Source organism: Macaca fascicularis, chromosome X (genome assembly GCF_037993035.2).
Source record: "Macaca fascicularis isolate 582-1 chromosome X, T2T-MFA8v1.1".
Taxonomy (NCBI): domain Eukaryota; kingdom Metazoa; phylum Chordata; class Mammalia; order Primates; family Cercopithecidae; genus Macaca; species Macaca fascicularis.
The window spans coordinates 55,883,405-55,899,717 of record NC_088395.1 but is presented as its reverse complement, the minus strand read 5'-3'; the positions used below and the strand labels follow the sequence as shown (position 1 = coordinate 55,899,717).

General features: G+C 39.6%; 1 protein-coding gene across 17 annotated transcripts in view; it reads right to left on the bottom strand.

The window, feature by feature from the left end:
• The window catches only part of RRAGB (Ras related GTP binding B), a 38,260-nt gene extending 22,350 nt beyond the window's left edge, over window positions 1-15,910 (bottom strand). For 8 of the 17 annotated variants that reach the window (XR_012430394.1, XR_012430395.1, XR_012430397.1 and 5 more), the window contains exons 1-6: window positions 15,249-15,910; window positions 14,308-14,341; window positions 11,399-11,498; window positions 6,327-6,410; window positions 4,353-4,419; window positions 1,937-2,159 (exon numbers count right to left, since the gene is read on the bottom strand). Coding sequence is in view for 7 of the 17 variants with exons in the window: in XM_015443267.2 (XP_015298753.1) it covers window positions 1,937-2,159; window positions 4,353-4,419; window positions 6,327-6,410; window positions 11,399-11,498; window positions 14,308-14,341; window positions 15,249-15,340 (600 nt within the window). In the remaining 10 variants the exon portion in view is untranslated. The remainder of the gene's footprint in view (window positions 1-1,936; window positions 2,160-4,352; window positions 4,420-6,326; window positions 6,411-11,398; window positions 11,499-14,307; window positions 14,342-15,248) is intronic. The other 9 variants (XR_012430401.1, XR_012430402.1, XR_012430400.1 and 6 more) reach the window with 3 other exon arrangements.
• Between the last annotated feature and the right edge of the window lie 403 nt (window positions 15,911-16,313).

Below are 16,313 nucleotides of genomic sequence, written 5' to 3'. Positions count from 1 at the left end.
ACAAAACAGAGCATCCCTTTATGATGAAAAACCTCCAACAAACTAGGTACAGAAGAAACATACCTCAAAATATTAAGAGCCTTTTATGAGAAACCCACAGCCAACATCAAAATGAATGGAGAAAAGTTTAAAGCATTCCCCTTAAGAACTGGAAAAAGACAATTATACTCACTTTCACCACTTCTATTCAACATAGCACTAGAAGTCCTAGCCAGAGCAATCAGGCAAGACAAAGAAATAAAGGTGATCCAAATTGAAAAAAGGAAGTCAAACTATCTCTTGTTTATAACTCAGGAATGGAAAACCAAATACTGCACATTCTCGCTTGTAAGTGGGAGCTAAGCTATGGGTACACAAAGGCATACAGAGTGGTATAATGGACACTGGAGACACAGAAACGGGGAGGTTGTGGGGGGTGAGGGAAGAAAAATTATCTACTGGGTATAATGTACACTATTCAAGTGATGAATGCACTAAAAGCCCAGACTTGACCATAGCACAATTCATCCATGTAACCAAAAACCACACATAACCATAAAGCTACTGAAATAATAAAATAAATAAAAATACTAAAAAAAACACAAAATTACAAGTGAAAAAAACACTTCTAAATGTTTAAAGGAGCTCATTTATTGGAATGCTGTAAATTTTTCTACTGCAATTTTGGCTAGGAAATAAAGTGATTTTTAAAAGCAAACGAGAACAAAACAGCAAGCGCAGTAACAAGGCCCTCACAAACTCAAGACCCAAGTTACACACATGATTTTATGCTGAATTAAAACCATATTATTAGGTATTAAATAGTAATTAATACTTAATGACAGAAGTTGAGGAAGAGCTAAAAAGACTACTAATCAAAAGCAGTTTTCTGAGTCAAATATGGAACCCTTCAAATGGTTTTGAAAGCCTATAAGCTAACCTATAAATATCAAAACACTAGAACAGTGGAGGCAATCCTGTAACTAGTAATATAAAGAAGTATTCCTTACCAGAGCAATTACCAAAACATCCTTTCATTAAAGGATTTCCTTAGATTCTTATACTCCAACTCAAAGAGTAACTGTATTCCTCTATATGACCAGCATATCCCAAAACTGCTTTCCTTAGTTTCATACCCTTAGAAATAGAGAAGGATCTTCTCTTTCAGCATAGACCTTAAAATCCAATCCTCTTATTTTATATTGAGCAAACTAGACAGACTATATTGAAGCTAGACTATATGACCTGCCAATCCTGTAGTCTCACAGCTAAGCAGGAGTTTACCCATTTTACTATGTCTTTCTATAATGGGCCTTTGAGCCTTCTCGGGGCTATTTTGGTTTGTGGATAACTATCTATATTTGTTTTTTTGTAGGGGAATGAAGACTGGTTATCTCCTACTCCACTATCTTGGTGACATCACCTGCTACTGTGCCTTCTCTGGTTTAAATTTGTGTGTACTAACTCCCACGTCAGAAAGAGAAATTTACTATATCAGTGCAATTATGAGGGACCTGGCATAGTGCCTAACACACTGTGGTTGGCACTTGAACTGGTATATACCAGTTTCCTAAGTCAATCTAATGAAATCAGCAACCTCTCTTCATCTCACTCCTAGTGGGTCTTAACCTTGACACTACCTCCCTGCTTTGAAGGACAATAAAACTGGGGGGCAGCAAATATATTTTAAAAATAAATAAATGCTGCTTAGTGAGATCACTTGGACAGATTTCTTGCCTAATTCTGAAAATTATTTACTAATAAATAATATCTTTCCCTTATCATTGAAAATGTGTTTAAAAGAGTGTTTTGTCAAAGCAAATGACAAAACTTTACTTTGAAAACTTCTGCTGACCTTTTATTCCTGAAAAAAATGGTACAAATTAACCTATACCTCTACAAAATAAGTTTGCAAAGCATGTCAAGCATTTGGTGCAGCGCTTTTTCTGTTTCTTACCAGGTCCCGTTGATCCTCCTGTACCAGATCCATTTTGTGTACCAAGCAAAATATTTTGGCATCTGGAGAGTTCTGCAGAATGGCCTCCAGGCATGATTGGTAATAGTGCATGTCCTTTTCCAGTTCGCGGCTCTCCACATCAAAGACATAAATCAGAACCTCCACATTTCGGAAGATGTTGTCCCGTTGGCTAGTAAAATAATTTTCCATGAAGGTGTCTTGCCTGGTAGAAAAAAAATATATAGTAAGCAAATCCGCAGTTCAATCACTCCTCCTTATGACCTATTTTTGTTGGCTTGATCAATGTGAAAGATAACCTTAAGGCTTCAATCTAAAGGGCAAATCATAACAAATAAGTCTGGCCTTACCTTCTTACCTCTTGAGGCACAACTTGAGCCAACAAAAGAAGTTTGCAAAGCATGTCAACCATTTGGTGCAGCCCCTTTTCTGTTTCTTACCAGGTCCCACTGATTCTCCTGTACCAGATCCATTTCTCTGCCCCTCTCCTTATATTCTAAACACACTGACTTTTTCTCAATTCCTCAAGTGACACATGGTTTATCCACTATGTAGCCTTTACACATGCTGTTCACTCTGTCTCAGATGCTACCCCCCACCTCTTCATCTAGTTAACCCCTGCTTGTCTCTTTAGATTTCAGTTCAATCCATATTTCCTCACAGAAACTGCCCATGGCCTCCTGACAGGTCAATCCACTAAGCATAGGCTCTTATATCAATACATTCCTCTTACTTCTAACACTTACCACAAGTTATTACACTTGTTTGTGAGAGTTTTTCATTAATACCATTCACTTCCCTAGACAGCAAGTTCCATGTATGTTACTATTCTTCATTGTTTCCCAGCTTCTAACAGTGTTAAGTACTCAATGAAAATTTGCTGAATGAATAACTCAACAGTCAAATATTCTAAACTACATTAAAATTACTCCAATGGTAACTTTTTTTTTTTTTTTTTGAGATGGAGTCTCGCTCTGTCGCCCAGGCTGGAGTGCAGTGGCCAGATCTCAGCTCACTGCAAGCTCCACCTCCCGGGTTTACGCCATTCTCCTGCCTCAGCCTCCCGAGTAACTGGGACTACAGGCGCCCGCCACCTCGCCCAGCTAGTTTTTTTGTATTTTTTTGTAGATGTTGCTCTCTGCTCCTTAGGCTAAGTGCTGCTTTCCAGGAAGCTCTCAATTACCACTTGGCCAGCAGAAAACAGTAGCATCCGGTAGTAGGAGAAAAAAATCAGCAACCTAGGTTCTAGTCCTGCACTTTGCTATTAATTAGCTGTGTGAACTCAGCAGAATCATAATCTCCCCAGGCCTCAGCTGCCTTATCTGTAAAAACGAAGATCATCACATCTTAGTGCCTAAAAGCAAGGGACTTGGGACTAATGTCTTAACACGGATTCGAAAATTAGAACCAATGATAATGAGGAAGGATTTGTATGGAGATAGGTGCTAGGATGTTAAGTGATCCATCTGCTATCAGGAATGGAGTCATTTTCTTATAGAGTATTTAGCTATTGCATTATTCTTTCAACACATATTCACTGAGCACCCACTCTATGGCTGGCTCTATGCTAAGAGCTGGGATACACTGAGCTAACAATATCTATGCATTTTGTGAGGCACTCTGCTATGCAACTTTGTATAAATTATCTTAATCATCAAAACAACCCTATGAGCTGGTACCATTGCCTTCACTACTGTACAGATGAAGAAACTGTGGCTCAGAGAGTTTAAATGATTTACCCAAGATAACACAGTTAACAGAGCTGAGGTGCAAACCCCAATCTGACTCCAAAACCTATGCTCCTATCCACTGTGCAATGCACACTGCTCCTTCAGCACAGAGATGCAATGGCCATAGGGTAGGGAGCAACATCAGCATACATCCATAGTGTGTGTACATTTGTGATGGAATATGTGGTGAATACTTTGCTCATAAGAGGAAGAGCTAACTCCTACTCTTCCAAAAAGTAGGTCATTTAGCTAGAGAATGTGTGCTCAGTGTCTGATCTACAGTATTGAGACTGCCTGGAGAAAATTATTGATGTTTTATTACTAAGAACAAAGTAGTATGGTATGACAGCTAAGAGCTCAGCACTGGTGTCAGGATGCCTGAGACAGAAACCTAATTTATTCCTCCACAAAAGGGGATAATCTATCCCAAACTACAGATACCTAGATAGAGCTTGGATTAGTGCTATTTAAACATGTCACATACAGAGGGCATTTTCACAATTCCATAAAAGTCAGAGATGTTTATTGACTCAAGTGTCAATTTTGAACTAATTTCTATCTAATCTATTACAAATGATAGTTACTCTAGGTGTATTCACCATGCTGATATGCTAGATGCCATGATTACTGACATCAACTTCACAAACAAGTAAGCAGATGGTACTTACCCACCACAATCCCACAGGTTCAATACCAGGTTTCCCAGAAATCGAACATGAGAATGTTCTACATCAACTGGAAGACAAATATGACAGATCTAGTAATTATAGCAGGTGAAGTGAAATTCAAAATAAGCAAAGCACTAACCCATGAAATTTAGAAGGACCAAAGTGGAGTGAAATGCTCAAAGCCACAACAAGAAGGTGATTTTCAGCTGAGTAGTGTGGTTTAGTGGCAAGGTGGGCACCTAAACTACCCTGAGCTACAGAATTGGCTCTCATGTAAGTCATTTTACTTTTTAGTAGTTTAATACCTAGAGCAGAAACAATCTCCAATTACAATACTTATGTTAAAATTTCAACATGTAATAGATATATACCATTTAATCAGTCTTCCCTGTCCCACCTGCCCCCACCAACCTCACAAACACACACAAATTTAAAAAAAAGTAACAAAAAACAAACATAACACATAACCAAATGAACTCCTGCTATTGATTTCCTTTCCAGTTAATGACCCTAACTTTTTCCCACTTTTGACTCTTCTATCCACATTCAATACATTGCTAGTCCTTTGTAATCTCTCTTAATTCCATTCCTTATTTTATAACCCACCACAAACACTAAGGAAGCCCCTTATCATCTGTCTACACTACTACAATAGCTCCATAACTGACCTCCCCACCAAAAAGCCTTACTCACTTTTACTTCATCCTACAGGCTACTGTCAGGCTCATCTTCTTAACACTACTTTGAACATGTCACTCCCCATTCAAAACACTTTCAATGGCTCCTCCATGCCTATGGGAGGCATTCAAGGTCCTTCACAATTTGGCTTCCAGTCTACCTATACATTCCCCAATGATCCACATTAATAAAGCCTTTCACTCCAGCCCAATTTGGTTTATTCACAGTCCTCCCAAACCCCACTACCTCCCCAACCCCCAAAATACTTTACACCAGGGGTCGCAAACTTGCTAACAGGGGCCAGGCCAGTAAACATATATGAGCAAAGTTGGCCACATATGGAGGGTAAACATCTACCCAATGGGATAGTAGAGTGAGCAGCAGTTACTCAGCTCCGGTTCCTTTGCCATGCAGGAATGGGGGCTCTGGGTTACCAGACCTTTAAGTTTTTCAGCAGTAGTGGGAAATCCATATTTTTATGAAAACTTTTACATGTTGATAACTAATTGCCATTTTTAGAAAACATCACATGAGCCAAACAAAACACATCTACAGGTCTTATCCAGGATACAGGCTGCCTGTTTGCGACCTCTGAGTTACACTTCCCTCCCCTCTATTCTTCACCTACTCTGTTCATCTGCCTGGAAAGCCCTCCCCATCTTTCTTTCAAACTATATTCATCTTTTAAGAGCCAGCCTAAATCCCACCTCCTCTAAAAGCCCTGCCTGGCTACCCCCACTTACCGTCATCTCTCCCTCTGAATTCATTCAAACATTTATTAAGCATCTACTCTCTGCCAGGCACTAAAAATCCCAAGGAGTAATAATGAAAGATTTTATCCTGAAAATTTATCAAAGTCTAGGAATTATAATCTATACAATTTGTGATAATCAATCACACAGTGATATTTCTCCTATGACTATCTCAAAGCTGTTGCTTAAATTGACTGCTATCTAACTTTTGTGCAATTTTATCTTCTTATAAACTACATTGTAAGCAGCAGAGCATTATTTTAAAAAGCAGGGGCTTTGGAGTCGAACAAATCTTCATTCAAATATCATGGCTCTACCTCTCTGTGTGACCTTGGGCAAGTCACTTAAGCTCTGAGTATTAGTTTCCTCTTCTATTAAAAAAGAAAGTGGGCAGGGGGGCGCGGGGCATAGCATTGACCTCACAGGATTACTATGAGGATTCAATGAATTATCATACATAAAGTGCCTGGCACGTAGTAGGTGCTCAAACTACTTCCCTTCTCCCCTTTACTTCCCCCTCCTTGGAAAAGGAATCATATCTTACATGTCTTTGTATTTCCAACAGAGTCTACGAGAGAGTAGGTGCTCAAACTGCTATTAATTTGAAGACTATGTATACGGTCTAGTACTAAAAAAAAATGGAAAGAAGTGCTACTGAGAAAGGGAAAGACAATAACAAAAGAAGTGACAGGATTCAGTGACTGTTTAGACATGGGGCACATGGGATAGAAATCAGGTTTCTACTCCCATATCATAGAAATTATTCTCATCAAGTGACCAATGGCCCCATAACCAAATCCAATGGACCTTTTAGTCCTTGTCTTACTTTCTGCAGCATGACACTGTTGACTACTCTCTTCTCAAAAAATTCTCTTCTCTTGGTCTCTGATATCATATCTACAACTTCTCTGGCAGATCCTCCCTTACAATTCCTATTCTTCTTTCTGTCCCTTAAATGTTGGGAGTTCTTCAGGACTCCATCCTTGGCCACCTTCCCCAAGGCAAGCTAGTCTATTCGTATTATTTTATTTGCCATTTAGACACTGATGACTCAGAAACAGGTATCTCTAGGACAGATTTCTCTCCTACCTTTCTGACATATATTACAAATCTCCATTTGAATAAAACACAAGTATCCCAAACTCAACGTATCCAAGTATATGTAGCTCATCATCTCCCCTTTCTTCCTACAAATCTATTCCTCTTTCAGTCTTCTCTATCTCAGTGAATTCAACCAGTTGCCTAAGCCAAAACCTCAGTTTCATCCTTCAGTCCGCTTTTTTCCTCATCATTCTCCCTAAATCTACCAGGAAGTCTGGCTGACTCTATCTCTTAAATAGATCTCAAATCCATTTGCTTCTCGCCATATCCACTATCATCACCCTAGCCCAAACTAAGCCCCCATCATCTCTCACCTGGTCTACTAAAATAGTTTCCTAACTTATCAACCTCTTTCTAACCTTGCCTCCCTCCAATCTATCCTCCATATTACAGATAGAGTGATCTCTCTCCAAAATGCAGATTTTCATTCTTCTTTAAACAGAAAAAAACCATGTCTCTCTGCATATGCACAATTGTATACACCCAGAAAAGAAAGGGCCAGAAGGATAACCTCAAAACTACTAATTGTGGTTGTCCCTAGGAATCAGGCCTGAGAGGGAGAAAAGAGGCTTTTCACACGTCTGTAATGTTTGAATTTTTCACAAGTACTACTTTTGTAATTAAAACTGAAAATTAAAAATATAAAATATAAATCTGCTCATGTTGCTTTTTTTTTTTTTTTTTAACATTTTCCCTAATCCCCGGGACCTGTAAAATATCGCTCTTCTGTTTAAAACTCTCTCTACCCTCAGGTCCTACTACCTAACTTGGCTTACAAGACATTTTATGATCTAACCACCCACTTCCTGCTTCCCTCTTTAGTCTCATATCTTCCATATATGGCTTTCTGGCTCTCCTAGTCTTCCTACCCTATTATCACAAGAACAACTAAAAAGAACCAAGAACAGAGCTTTGGGGAATGACACACACTTACGGGGCAGAAAGAAGAAAATACTATGATAAAGATTTTTTTTAAAGAGAGATGGGATGGTTAAAGATAATGGAAGAAAACCAGGGTAACAGAGCATTAAATAAAAGCCAAGGGAACAGAGAATTTTGAGAAGGTAGGAAATCTTGGAGCCGTCAACAGTGTTTGAGACTAAAATACTTCATAATCATTTTTATTGACAAGTTTACTGTTCCAACAAATACATTTTAGCAGCCCCCTAATAAATTAATAATATCACAATCATGTACTCTTACTTCAAATTTCAAAACACAGTAGGCTCTAAGTTTAACAAAATAAAACTGGACTATTTTCAGCAATGAGAAACTAGAAAAACACTAAAACATTAAAATCAATGTAATATTTTAAAAGTACTCTTACTACTTTTAAAGAAAATCAGCAACTACATAAAGAGGACTATCAAGTAAAAAGTAATGCACTATATATGTATTTTGAACTTGTCTATAAGTTTAGCAGTAGAACCCAGGTATTTCTTTAGCAATGACAAACTAGCTAATGATGATATCCTAAAACATAGTATTTTAAAGTATACTTTCACTACCTGTAAGGAGATACAGTGATTACTAACAAAGTATTAGTAATAAAGGTTCTGCTTGAGATATTCTAAGGACAAGAGCTCTGTCCTGTTCTCTGTGCCTCCTACATAAAAAGTTCCAGAAAAGCACTTGCTAAATAAATGGTTTGCCTTAATGTATAGGGTTCATATAATTCGCAAAATTCTGTTCACAATAAGGCTGCTAGGTTATATCAAAACTATTTCAAGCAGTTTGAATAGCTCTGAAATGTTGGTTGCAAGACTGTTCTCTGGATTCAGGGTAATAAGTCAACTCTGATCAGCTATATAAAAACAGCAACAGCAACTGGACTAGAAAAAGGTGCTTCAACAAAGTGTGCAGAATTTAAAACAGAAATAAAAATACGTCTGCCAGGAATTGTTAGGAGAGGGTAAGCTAGATAGAATGTGGCATAAGGAATAAGGGAAGAGCATAGATTGACATTCCAGCTCTGATACTTCCTAGCTTAGTGATATTAACTTCTAAGTTGTACCTCCTTCTTTATTCCCTATAAAAATGAAGTTAAGATGAGAACTAAAGTAAATAAAACAGTACACAAAAGCCTGACAAATAACAGTTGTTCAGTAACCATTAGCTTCCTCTAATCTACTGAAACCATAAGGGTAATTAGGCCCAAATATTTAACTTGAAAGAAAAAAAAAAAGTTTTAATCTATCAAATCAAGACAGAGAGAAGTTTGGACAGGTAGACTTTCCAGAGGCCAGAGCTACAGATGTCAATTATAGAGGCATGACAGGCCATGGGACATTATCCTGACCAAAACTTTCGACCAATGACTTAGATGAAAACTAGAGGAGATATTCATCAAATGTACAAACTCCATGGAGTTAGGAAATATAGCTAATATATCAGATAAGAGAATAAGTAGCTAAAATGAAAATAGGATCCAATCCCTTTTTTCATGGATGAGAAAAAAGGGATTGGACTTGTTCTGAATTTCACAGTTAACAAACAAAGGGTACAGGAACATATCATGGGCTAAAACAAACAAAACTAAATAATTTAATAGAAGAAAGCATTTATTCTTTGGTTTAAAATATTAATTGCCCAAAAGCCAGAAGGGTATGTGTTTTAATAACAACATATTTGAAAGGGAATTTGAATATATTTGAAAGGGTTTTTTGGTAAGACTCCTCATAACAAAACTTACTCCAGAAAAGGAGGATACATGTTAGACTGTGCTAACAGCAATGTAATGTCCAGAATAACAGATGTGATAGGCCCACTCCGCCCTGATCAGACTCCACCTGCATCCAAGTCTCAGTACCATAAGAAAAATGTAGACAAGTTTGAACAAGTCCTTAAAAATGTTTCAAAATATGTCAAATGAGAAATAGATGGAAGAGCTGGACATTTTTAACTTAAGGAAGACATGATTTGTGAAGCAAGATGGCCAGGCATGGTGGCTCACACCTGTAGTCCCAGCACTTTGGGAGGCCAAGGCGGGAGGATCACCTGAGGTCAGGAGTTCGAGACTAGCTTGGCCAACATGGTGAAACCCCATCTCTACTAAAAATAAAAAAAATTAGCTGGATGTGGTGGTACACACCTGTAGTCCCAGCTACTTGGGAGGCTGATTCAGGAGAATCCCTTGAACCAGGAGGAGGAGGCTGCAGTGAGCTGAGATCATGCCACTGCACTCCAGCCTGGATGATAGAGCAAGACTCTGTCTCCAAAAAGAAAAAAAAAAAAAAAAAAAAGATTTGTGAGGCAAGAGATGGCTTGGACAAACTGAGACAATGACTATCCTCAAATTTTTGTAGAGGCTTAAGAGAACAGAAAGAGAACAAGCTAACAGAAAAAAAAAAAGAAAGAGGCCAGGCACGGTGGCTCACACCTGTAATCCCAGCACTTTGAGAAGCAGAGGCAAGCAGATCACTTGAGGTCAGGAGTTAGAGATCAGCCTGGCCAACACGGTGAAACCTTGTCTCTGGTAAAAATATAAAATTAGCTGGGCGTGGTTGTGGGTGCCTGTAATTCCAGCTACTCGTGAGGCTGAGGCACAAGAATCACTTGAACCCAGGAGGTAAGACTGCACCACTGCACTCCAGACTGGGCAAGAGAGTGCAAGACTCCATCTTAAACAACAACAAAAAATACATTCAAGAAACAGCTTTCTAGTCATCAAAGCTGCCCCAATTATGAGAGTCTACACTTACACTCCAAGCACGATAAGAACAGAAATGAGGTTTCCTTCTCTTTTATTTCCTAGGGTCTGAAACATACTGTGTTTTTAAAATGCTGTTGTTTTTGAAACTTCAGGAACTGTATAGAGTAGTGGGTGGCCTGTCCCTAAAAATAAAGGACCAAGCAGAATCCAGAAATGCTTGAATGCTGCAGAAGGAAATGGCAGTACAACCCAGAGACAGAAGGGCTCTCCCAGGATCCTACATTCACTGTCCATGGCAGCCCAATTAGTACATACTAACACTCAAACTATAAAAGGCAACAACATATTCCCTAAATCAGAACCAAAACTCTAATGAGATCATCTATGTGTATCCAGGAAAAGAAGTAGCAGAGTACAGATCAAGTTAACCTCTTTCCTTCCCACCACCGTAATTTACCTTTTAACGAAGACAAAGTGTAACTACTGCTTTGAAAAATCTTAGGATATTTTACTGTTATGCTTGTTAATACCTATGAATTTCCCTTTGTATAAGAGTTAAAAACACTCTCCCCACAAGACGAACAAACAATGCTTGTTTAAGAAATAGCAGGATAAACAAAAAGTTGGATAAGGGCAATCCACTTCATAAACAACCTAGAAAGAAAAGAACCTCCCTGAAGAGAGCAAGCAGCAGTAACTGGAATTAGGCCATACCTCTTTGAGAACCAATGCAAAAAGGGTAAACATGCTCCATAACAAATCCCCCAACCTTTCTGCATCCCCAAGCTACTGCAAACAAGTGTGTTATGCAGATTATTAAGAGTTAAGATCACCTGACTTTACGATAAGATAAAACATCTTACTTGTTGCGCCAAGGCGACGTGTGTCTCTGGCAATATAATTTGCAAAGATAATAGACCTCATGCTGGTCTTACCAGATCCACTTTTACCCATCAACAGCACCTAAGGACAAAGTAGGGAAAAGGAAAGGAAAAAAGTTAGCAATCTAGAGCAAATCAAGTCTAAAGGGATCTATTTCTCTCCTGGATTTGATATTTTCCTGAACTGACAGTACCAACAACCTGGTGTGGATACTCACAACTAACTAAACTCTTCCCAACCAAGGGTGAATGCAGAGATACTTAGAATTCCAGAAGCCAGACACTTACCTGTCACAGGACACACATCCTTTAGGTGACAGAATTACACTGACTCTATGCTATTAAGATGCACTGTTAATATGTTCAGAAACACATTAGAAAAATACCACGTTTAGAGGAAACTAAACCCTGTTCTATCATAACCCAATGTTTTGTTATCTGAATTACCTAGCAGAGGATTGCAATATAACTGAAAGTTCTTCCTCCTCCTGCTCAAGGTCAATCTTTCCACCTCTGCCTTTGATCTCATCCCTTCCACTTACCGCTATGCTCTTGTTCCATTTATTACTATCCCTCCTTTTTCTTTTCAAAAGCTTCCCATGGCCTGCAGGATGAAGTCCTCAGACTACATATAAGACCCTCCTTGATCTAGTCTATCTACTTCTCATCCCTCATCTCCTGTCCCTCTTGGCCTGAAAGTTTTAGCTTACAGCCACACTTAATTGAACTGCTGGTAGTCCCTCTGATTGCTCCCAACCCTCTGGAAGGTCCTGCATCTGTGCCATTGTTTCACACAGTACTATCTGCCAGTAAACTATCCATTCTCCTTCTTCCTTCAGCTAAATTGCAGTTACCCTTCAAGACTTGGTTCAGTAATCATTTTTGCAAGAAGATATTCTGAGTCCAATGCTCTAGGCTGACTTAAGTGTCTTACCTCTGTCCTTCCATGGCACTGTTATTTCATTGCAAAGATTATAATGCACTGCAGTTACTTATTTTGGGGGGGTCTGTCCCTCTCTCTCAGAAGACTCTGAGCTCTGCAAGGGGAGAGAGAGTCCCCTCATACCTCCAGTGCCTAACATACAACAGATGCTCCAAGTATGTACATCAAAAGGACAAGCAAGTTATCAAAACAAATATATAAAGCAAGAGAGTATCTGACAGTGAGAATTGTCCAAGGGCAAGGGTAGCCTCATGAAGGTAAGCAGCCTTCCTGTCAATGTCAGCATCTCACACAGAGAGCACTTGTCAAAGATGCTGTATACTCTTATACTAAAAGGAAATTTAGTAAAGTGACTTTTGAGAGTCCTTTCAAATCTAGAATTTACGAAATATACTTCCAATTACCTTGCTTTCCTTTTCTTTCTTTCTTTTTATTTTTTTTTGAGACCAAGCCTCGCTCTATCATCCAGGCTGGAGTGCAGCGGCATGATCTCGGCTCACTGCAACCTCCGCCTCCCAGGTTCAAGTGATTCTCGTGCCTCAGCCACCCCACTTCAGCCATCCCATGCCTGGGATTCCAGGCACGCACCATCACGTCCAGCTAGTTTTTTTTGTATATTTAGTACAGACAGGGTTTTGCCATGTTGACCAGGCTGATCTTGAACTCCTGGCCTCAAGCAATGCACCCGCCTCAGTCTCCCACAGTGCAGGGATTACAGGCATGAACCACCGTGCTCAGCCTTACCTTGCTTTTCAAATGAAGGGAATCTATATTCCACCTTCAATCCTAAGATATTTTATTAAATTTTTTAATTACAAATATAAGGAGTATTGATGAAATATACTACACTCAGGCTTGATTTCATCTAACAATTTTAGCTACATAACTTTATCTCACTAAGGAAATGTCACTGCTGAGCCAGTCTAAAGTTGCCACAAAAAGTTTGCTTTTGTTCTTTAAAATGTTAATTGAAAAACAATATATTTAGGAGGTACAACGCGATGTTTTGATACATGTATACAATGCAGAATGATTAAATCAAACTGATTTTTGTTCTTAATCATGTAGAAATTTCTGGTATTTTTAGGCATTCTCGATGAAAGCAACTTGAGACAGGCTCATCAAGAACACTCCCTTAGCAAACTGTAGTTACAGAACTGAATTATTAGATGAAGCTAAGGCAAAATATGGTACATTTCCTTCAGTTATTAATTTATACAATGTACCTCTTTTAATTGCCTATGAAAGACTTACCAAGGCTAATCATGTTAGGTACTGATCTAAGTGTTCTACAGGCATTTACTAACTTAAACGTCACAACAATCCTATGATACAGTTAATATTATTACTACCATTTTACAAATTAGGAAACTGAAGCCCCAAAAGGTTAAGAAATTAGCTTGAGCTGCACTCTTAGCAATTCTGCCTAAATCCCAACGTAGGGCACAGTACTATGACAGCACAAAGGAAGGTGTGTCCAATTCCATCTGAAGAACTCACATAAGACCTTATAGTGGTAACATTTGAGTTAGATTAAAAATAAATGTGCAGACAAAGGCCTGTATGGTGTGTGGTATATGGCTTACACAAAGTGCAAATTAATTTGTAAATCTGGAGAACAATAAATTCTGTATGGCTGCGAAAGGGTGCGTAAGTGTGGCAGAGGGTTTGGTCAGGAACAGATTTTTAAAGGACCATGAAATCATTTGGATTTTATTCCACGGGCTTAAAGAAGTTACTAAAGGTTCTTAAGTATGTAGATGACTCAGTCAGATTTTCATATTAGAAAAATTAAACCAAATAGCATACAAGGGGAAGAGAGTCAGAGAGACCACATAGAAGGCTCCTGCAATAGTCCAGAAAAGATGGTGTATATATATCACAAACTTCCTGAATATCAACTTCTTACCTTTACCTTCATGGTTTTGGCGTATCTAACACGTCTTACCTTTTTCTTCATGGCTGTATTTGGTAGCACCCACCTGCAGATATAAACCAAAAAACAGTTTCTATGATCCAATTCCCTTAGAAATTGAAATTAATGAAATATAAATAAATATGGAGGTACAAAAGAGCATGTTTAGTACAACAGCTGAGTACAGCTGTGTGGGACCTGAGATGAATAGAGGCCTCATTTTCCTAAATTATAAAACTGTGTGTATGCTCCCTATCTCCTAAGTAGAAGTTCAAGAGAGAACTCCTAGGAAGATGTATTTAGGAATACAAATCAGTCATTAAAATTCAAGATTCAATTTTTCATCATCTTAAATTAATCAAAACAATGCAGCTGCCTTAATCAAACAATATTTTCTATTTCTAAAAAATAGAGTATATTGATATCCTCTATTTGAGGACTGAATATTGAATATCCTCTATTTATAAAAAGCATTCAGCCTCCTAATTTTAAAAGCTGGAAGTATCTTTTTAGTCCTTCAGCTGTCCTTCCAAGCCCTATTTCACTCATCACAGGCACAAAGTAGACATAACATAAGTCTCAAATTCAGGTACAAATTGGCACAGAAAGCACCCTCAAGCCACTGGTCTCTGACCTGGAAATGCAAATCTTCTTCCTAGTCTTTCCATCCCCAACCTGGTGACAGCAAATCTCCTTTACTGATAATTCAAAGCAACTCAGAACTGCTTTAATTAGAACACTCCCCCAGCACCACCACCAGGAGTATCAGCCCCTTCCCAAGGGTTGTTTCTGCCCAGTTAGCACCAATTCGCTTTCCAGTTTATCCTATCGTCCAAAGCATAATACCAATCAACATTACTGGTAAATCAAAGCAATTTATCATGGGGGGGATGGGGAGAAGTGTTCTAATTCACAATACTCTCTTCAATTTGAACACCCCCACTTCCAAGTTTGACATAATACCCTTCACCCACCCAAGCGATCCTTCCGGTTCCCCTAGTGGTGGATCCATTCTCGGCCCCACATTTTCTTTCTCCATCGTTTTCTCAGAGTCAGATTCTTCCATTGCGCAACAAGTCCTTTCCAGTCCCTTCTAAATCTTCAGTAGTCTTTAGGGTTTTTTGTTGTTTGTTTTCTTTTTCACCCCTCAACCGCGTATTCTCATCCCTATGGCCCTCAGGCTTGCTCTATTCTTGCCTCCGCCTTTGTCCACTGGGGGGCCGCTTTCCCCACGGTTACCTTTATCTCCCCAAACCTGGCCTCAAGGCACAGCCGAGCTGGCTAGCTCTAAGGCCAAGTGATTCCGTGGTACAAAGTAAGAGTTGGAGAATGACAGGAAAAGAGAGGTGGGTTGGGGTTCGTCCCGAGTTTGGGCCTCAGGCCCCAAGGTCTGGCAACCCAAAGGTAACTTCACCCGCAAAGAGGTGAAGACCGCGAAGGCGGAGGAGGCAGAAAGAGCTGACACGTGCCGTAGGCACTAAGCGGTGAAAGCCTGAGCTGGCTCGTTGCTTCCGAGCCCGGCCGCTCGGAGAGTCGGCCAGCGGAGGCGGTAGTTACGACCTAACCGCTCGCCCTTCAGGAACCCAGGTATCTCACCGCAGCCACCCCACTGCAGGCCAGGATCACGTGGGCATCTGCCGTAAACCCGGAGTCTGTCACGTGACTGACGCTACCAAAGGGATGGGTGGGCTGGGAAGAATACCATAGAGACTGCTCCGGGAAAGCCAGAGTGCCGTCTGTCATCGTCACGTGGCCTTGGCTCAGGCTACGCGCCTCGGGCGGGGTAGGGCGCAGGGAGCCTTCAGCCTGTTTCATGTGGGTGGGCCTGGCACCACTCAGCCGCTATGGAGAATTAAAGGAGCCGCTGGCAATTTCAGTGCCTCTGAGCTTCTCTCTTTTACTGCTGGTTACCGGTAATGGTTTTTGACGGGGAAGACTCAGCATTCTTTGCCTTCCCGCTTTTTATTAATTCTTGCAATCGAGTTTGTAATTAAATGATTAATACATCCAAAGCGCTAAGAACTCTGTCTTCCACATAG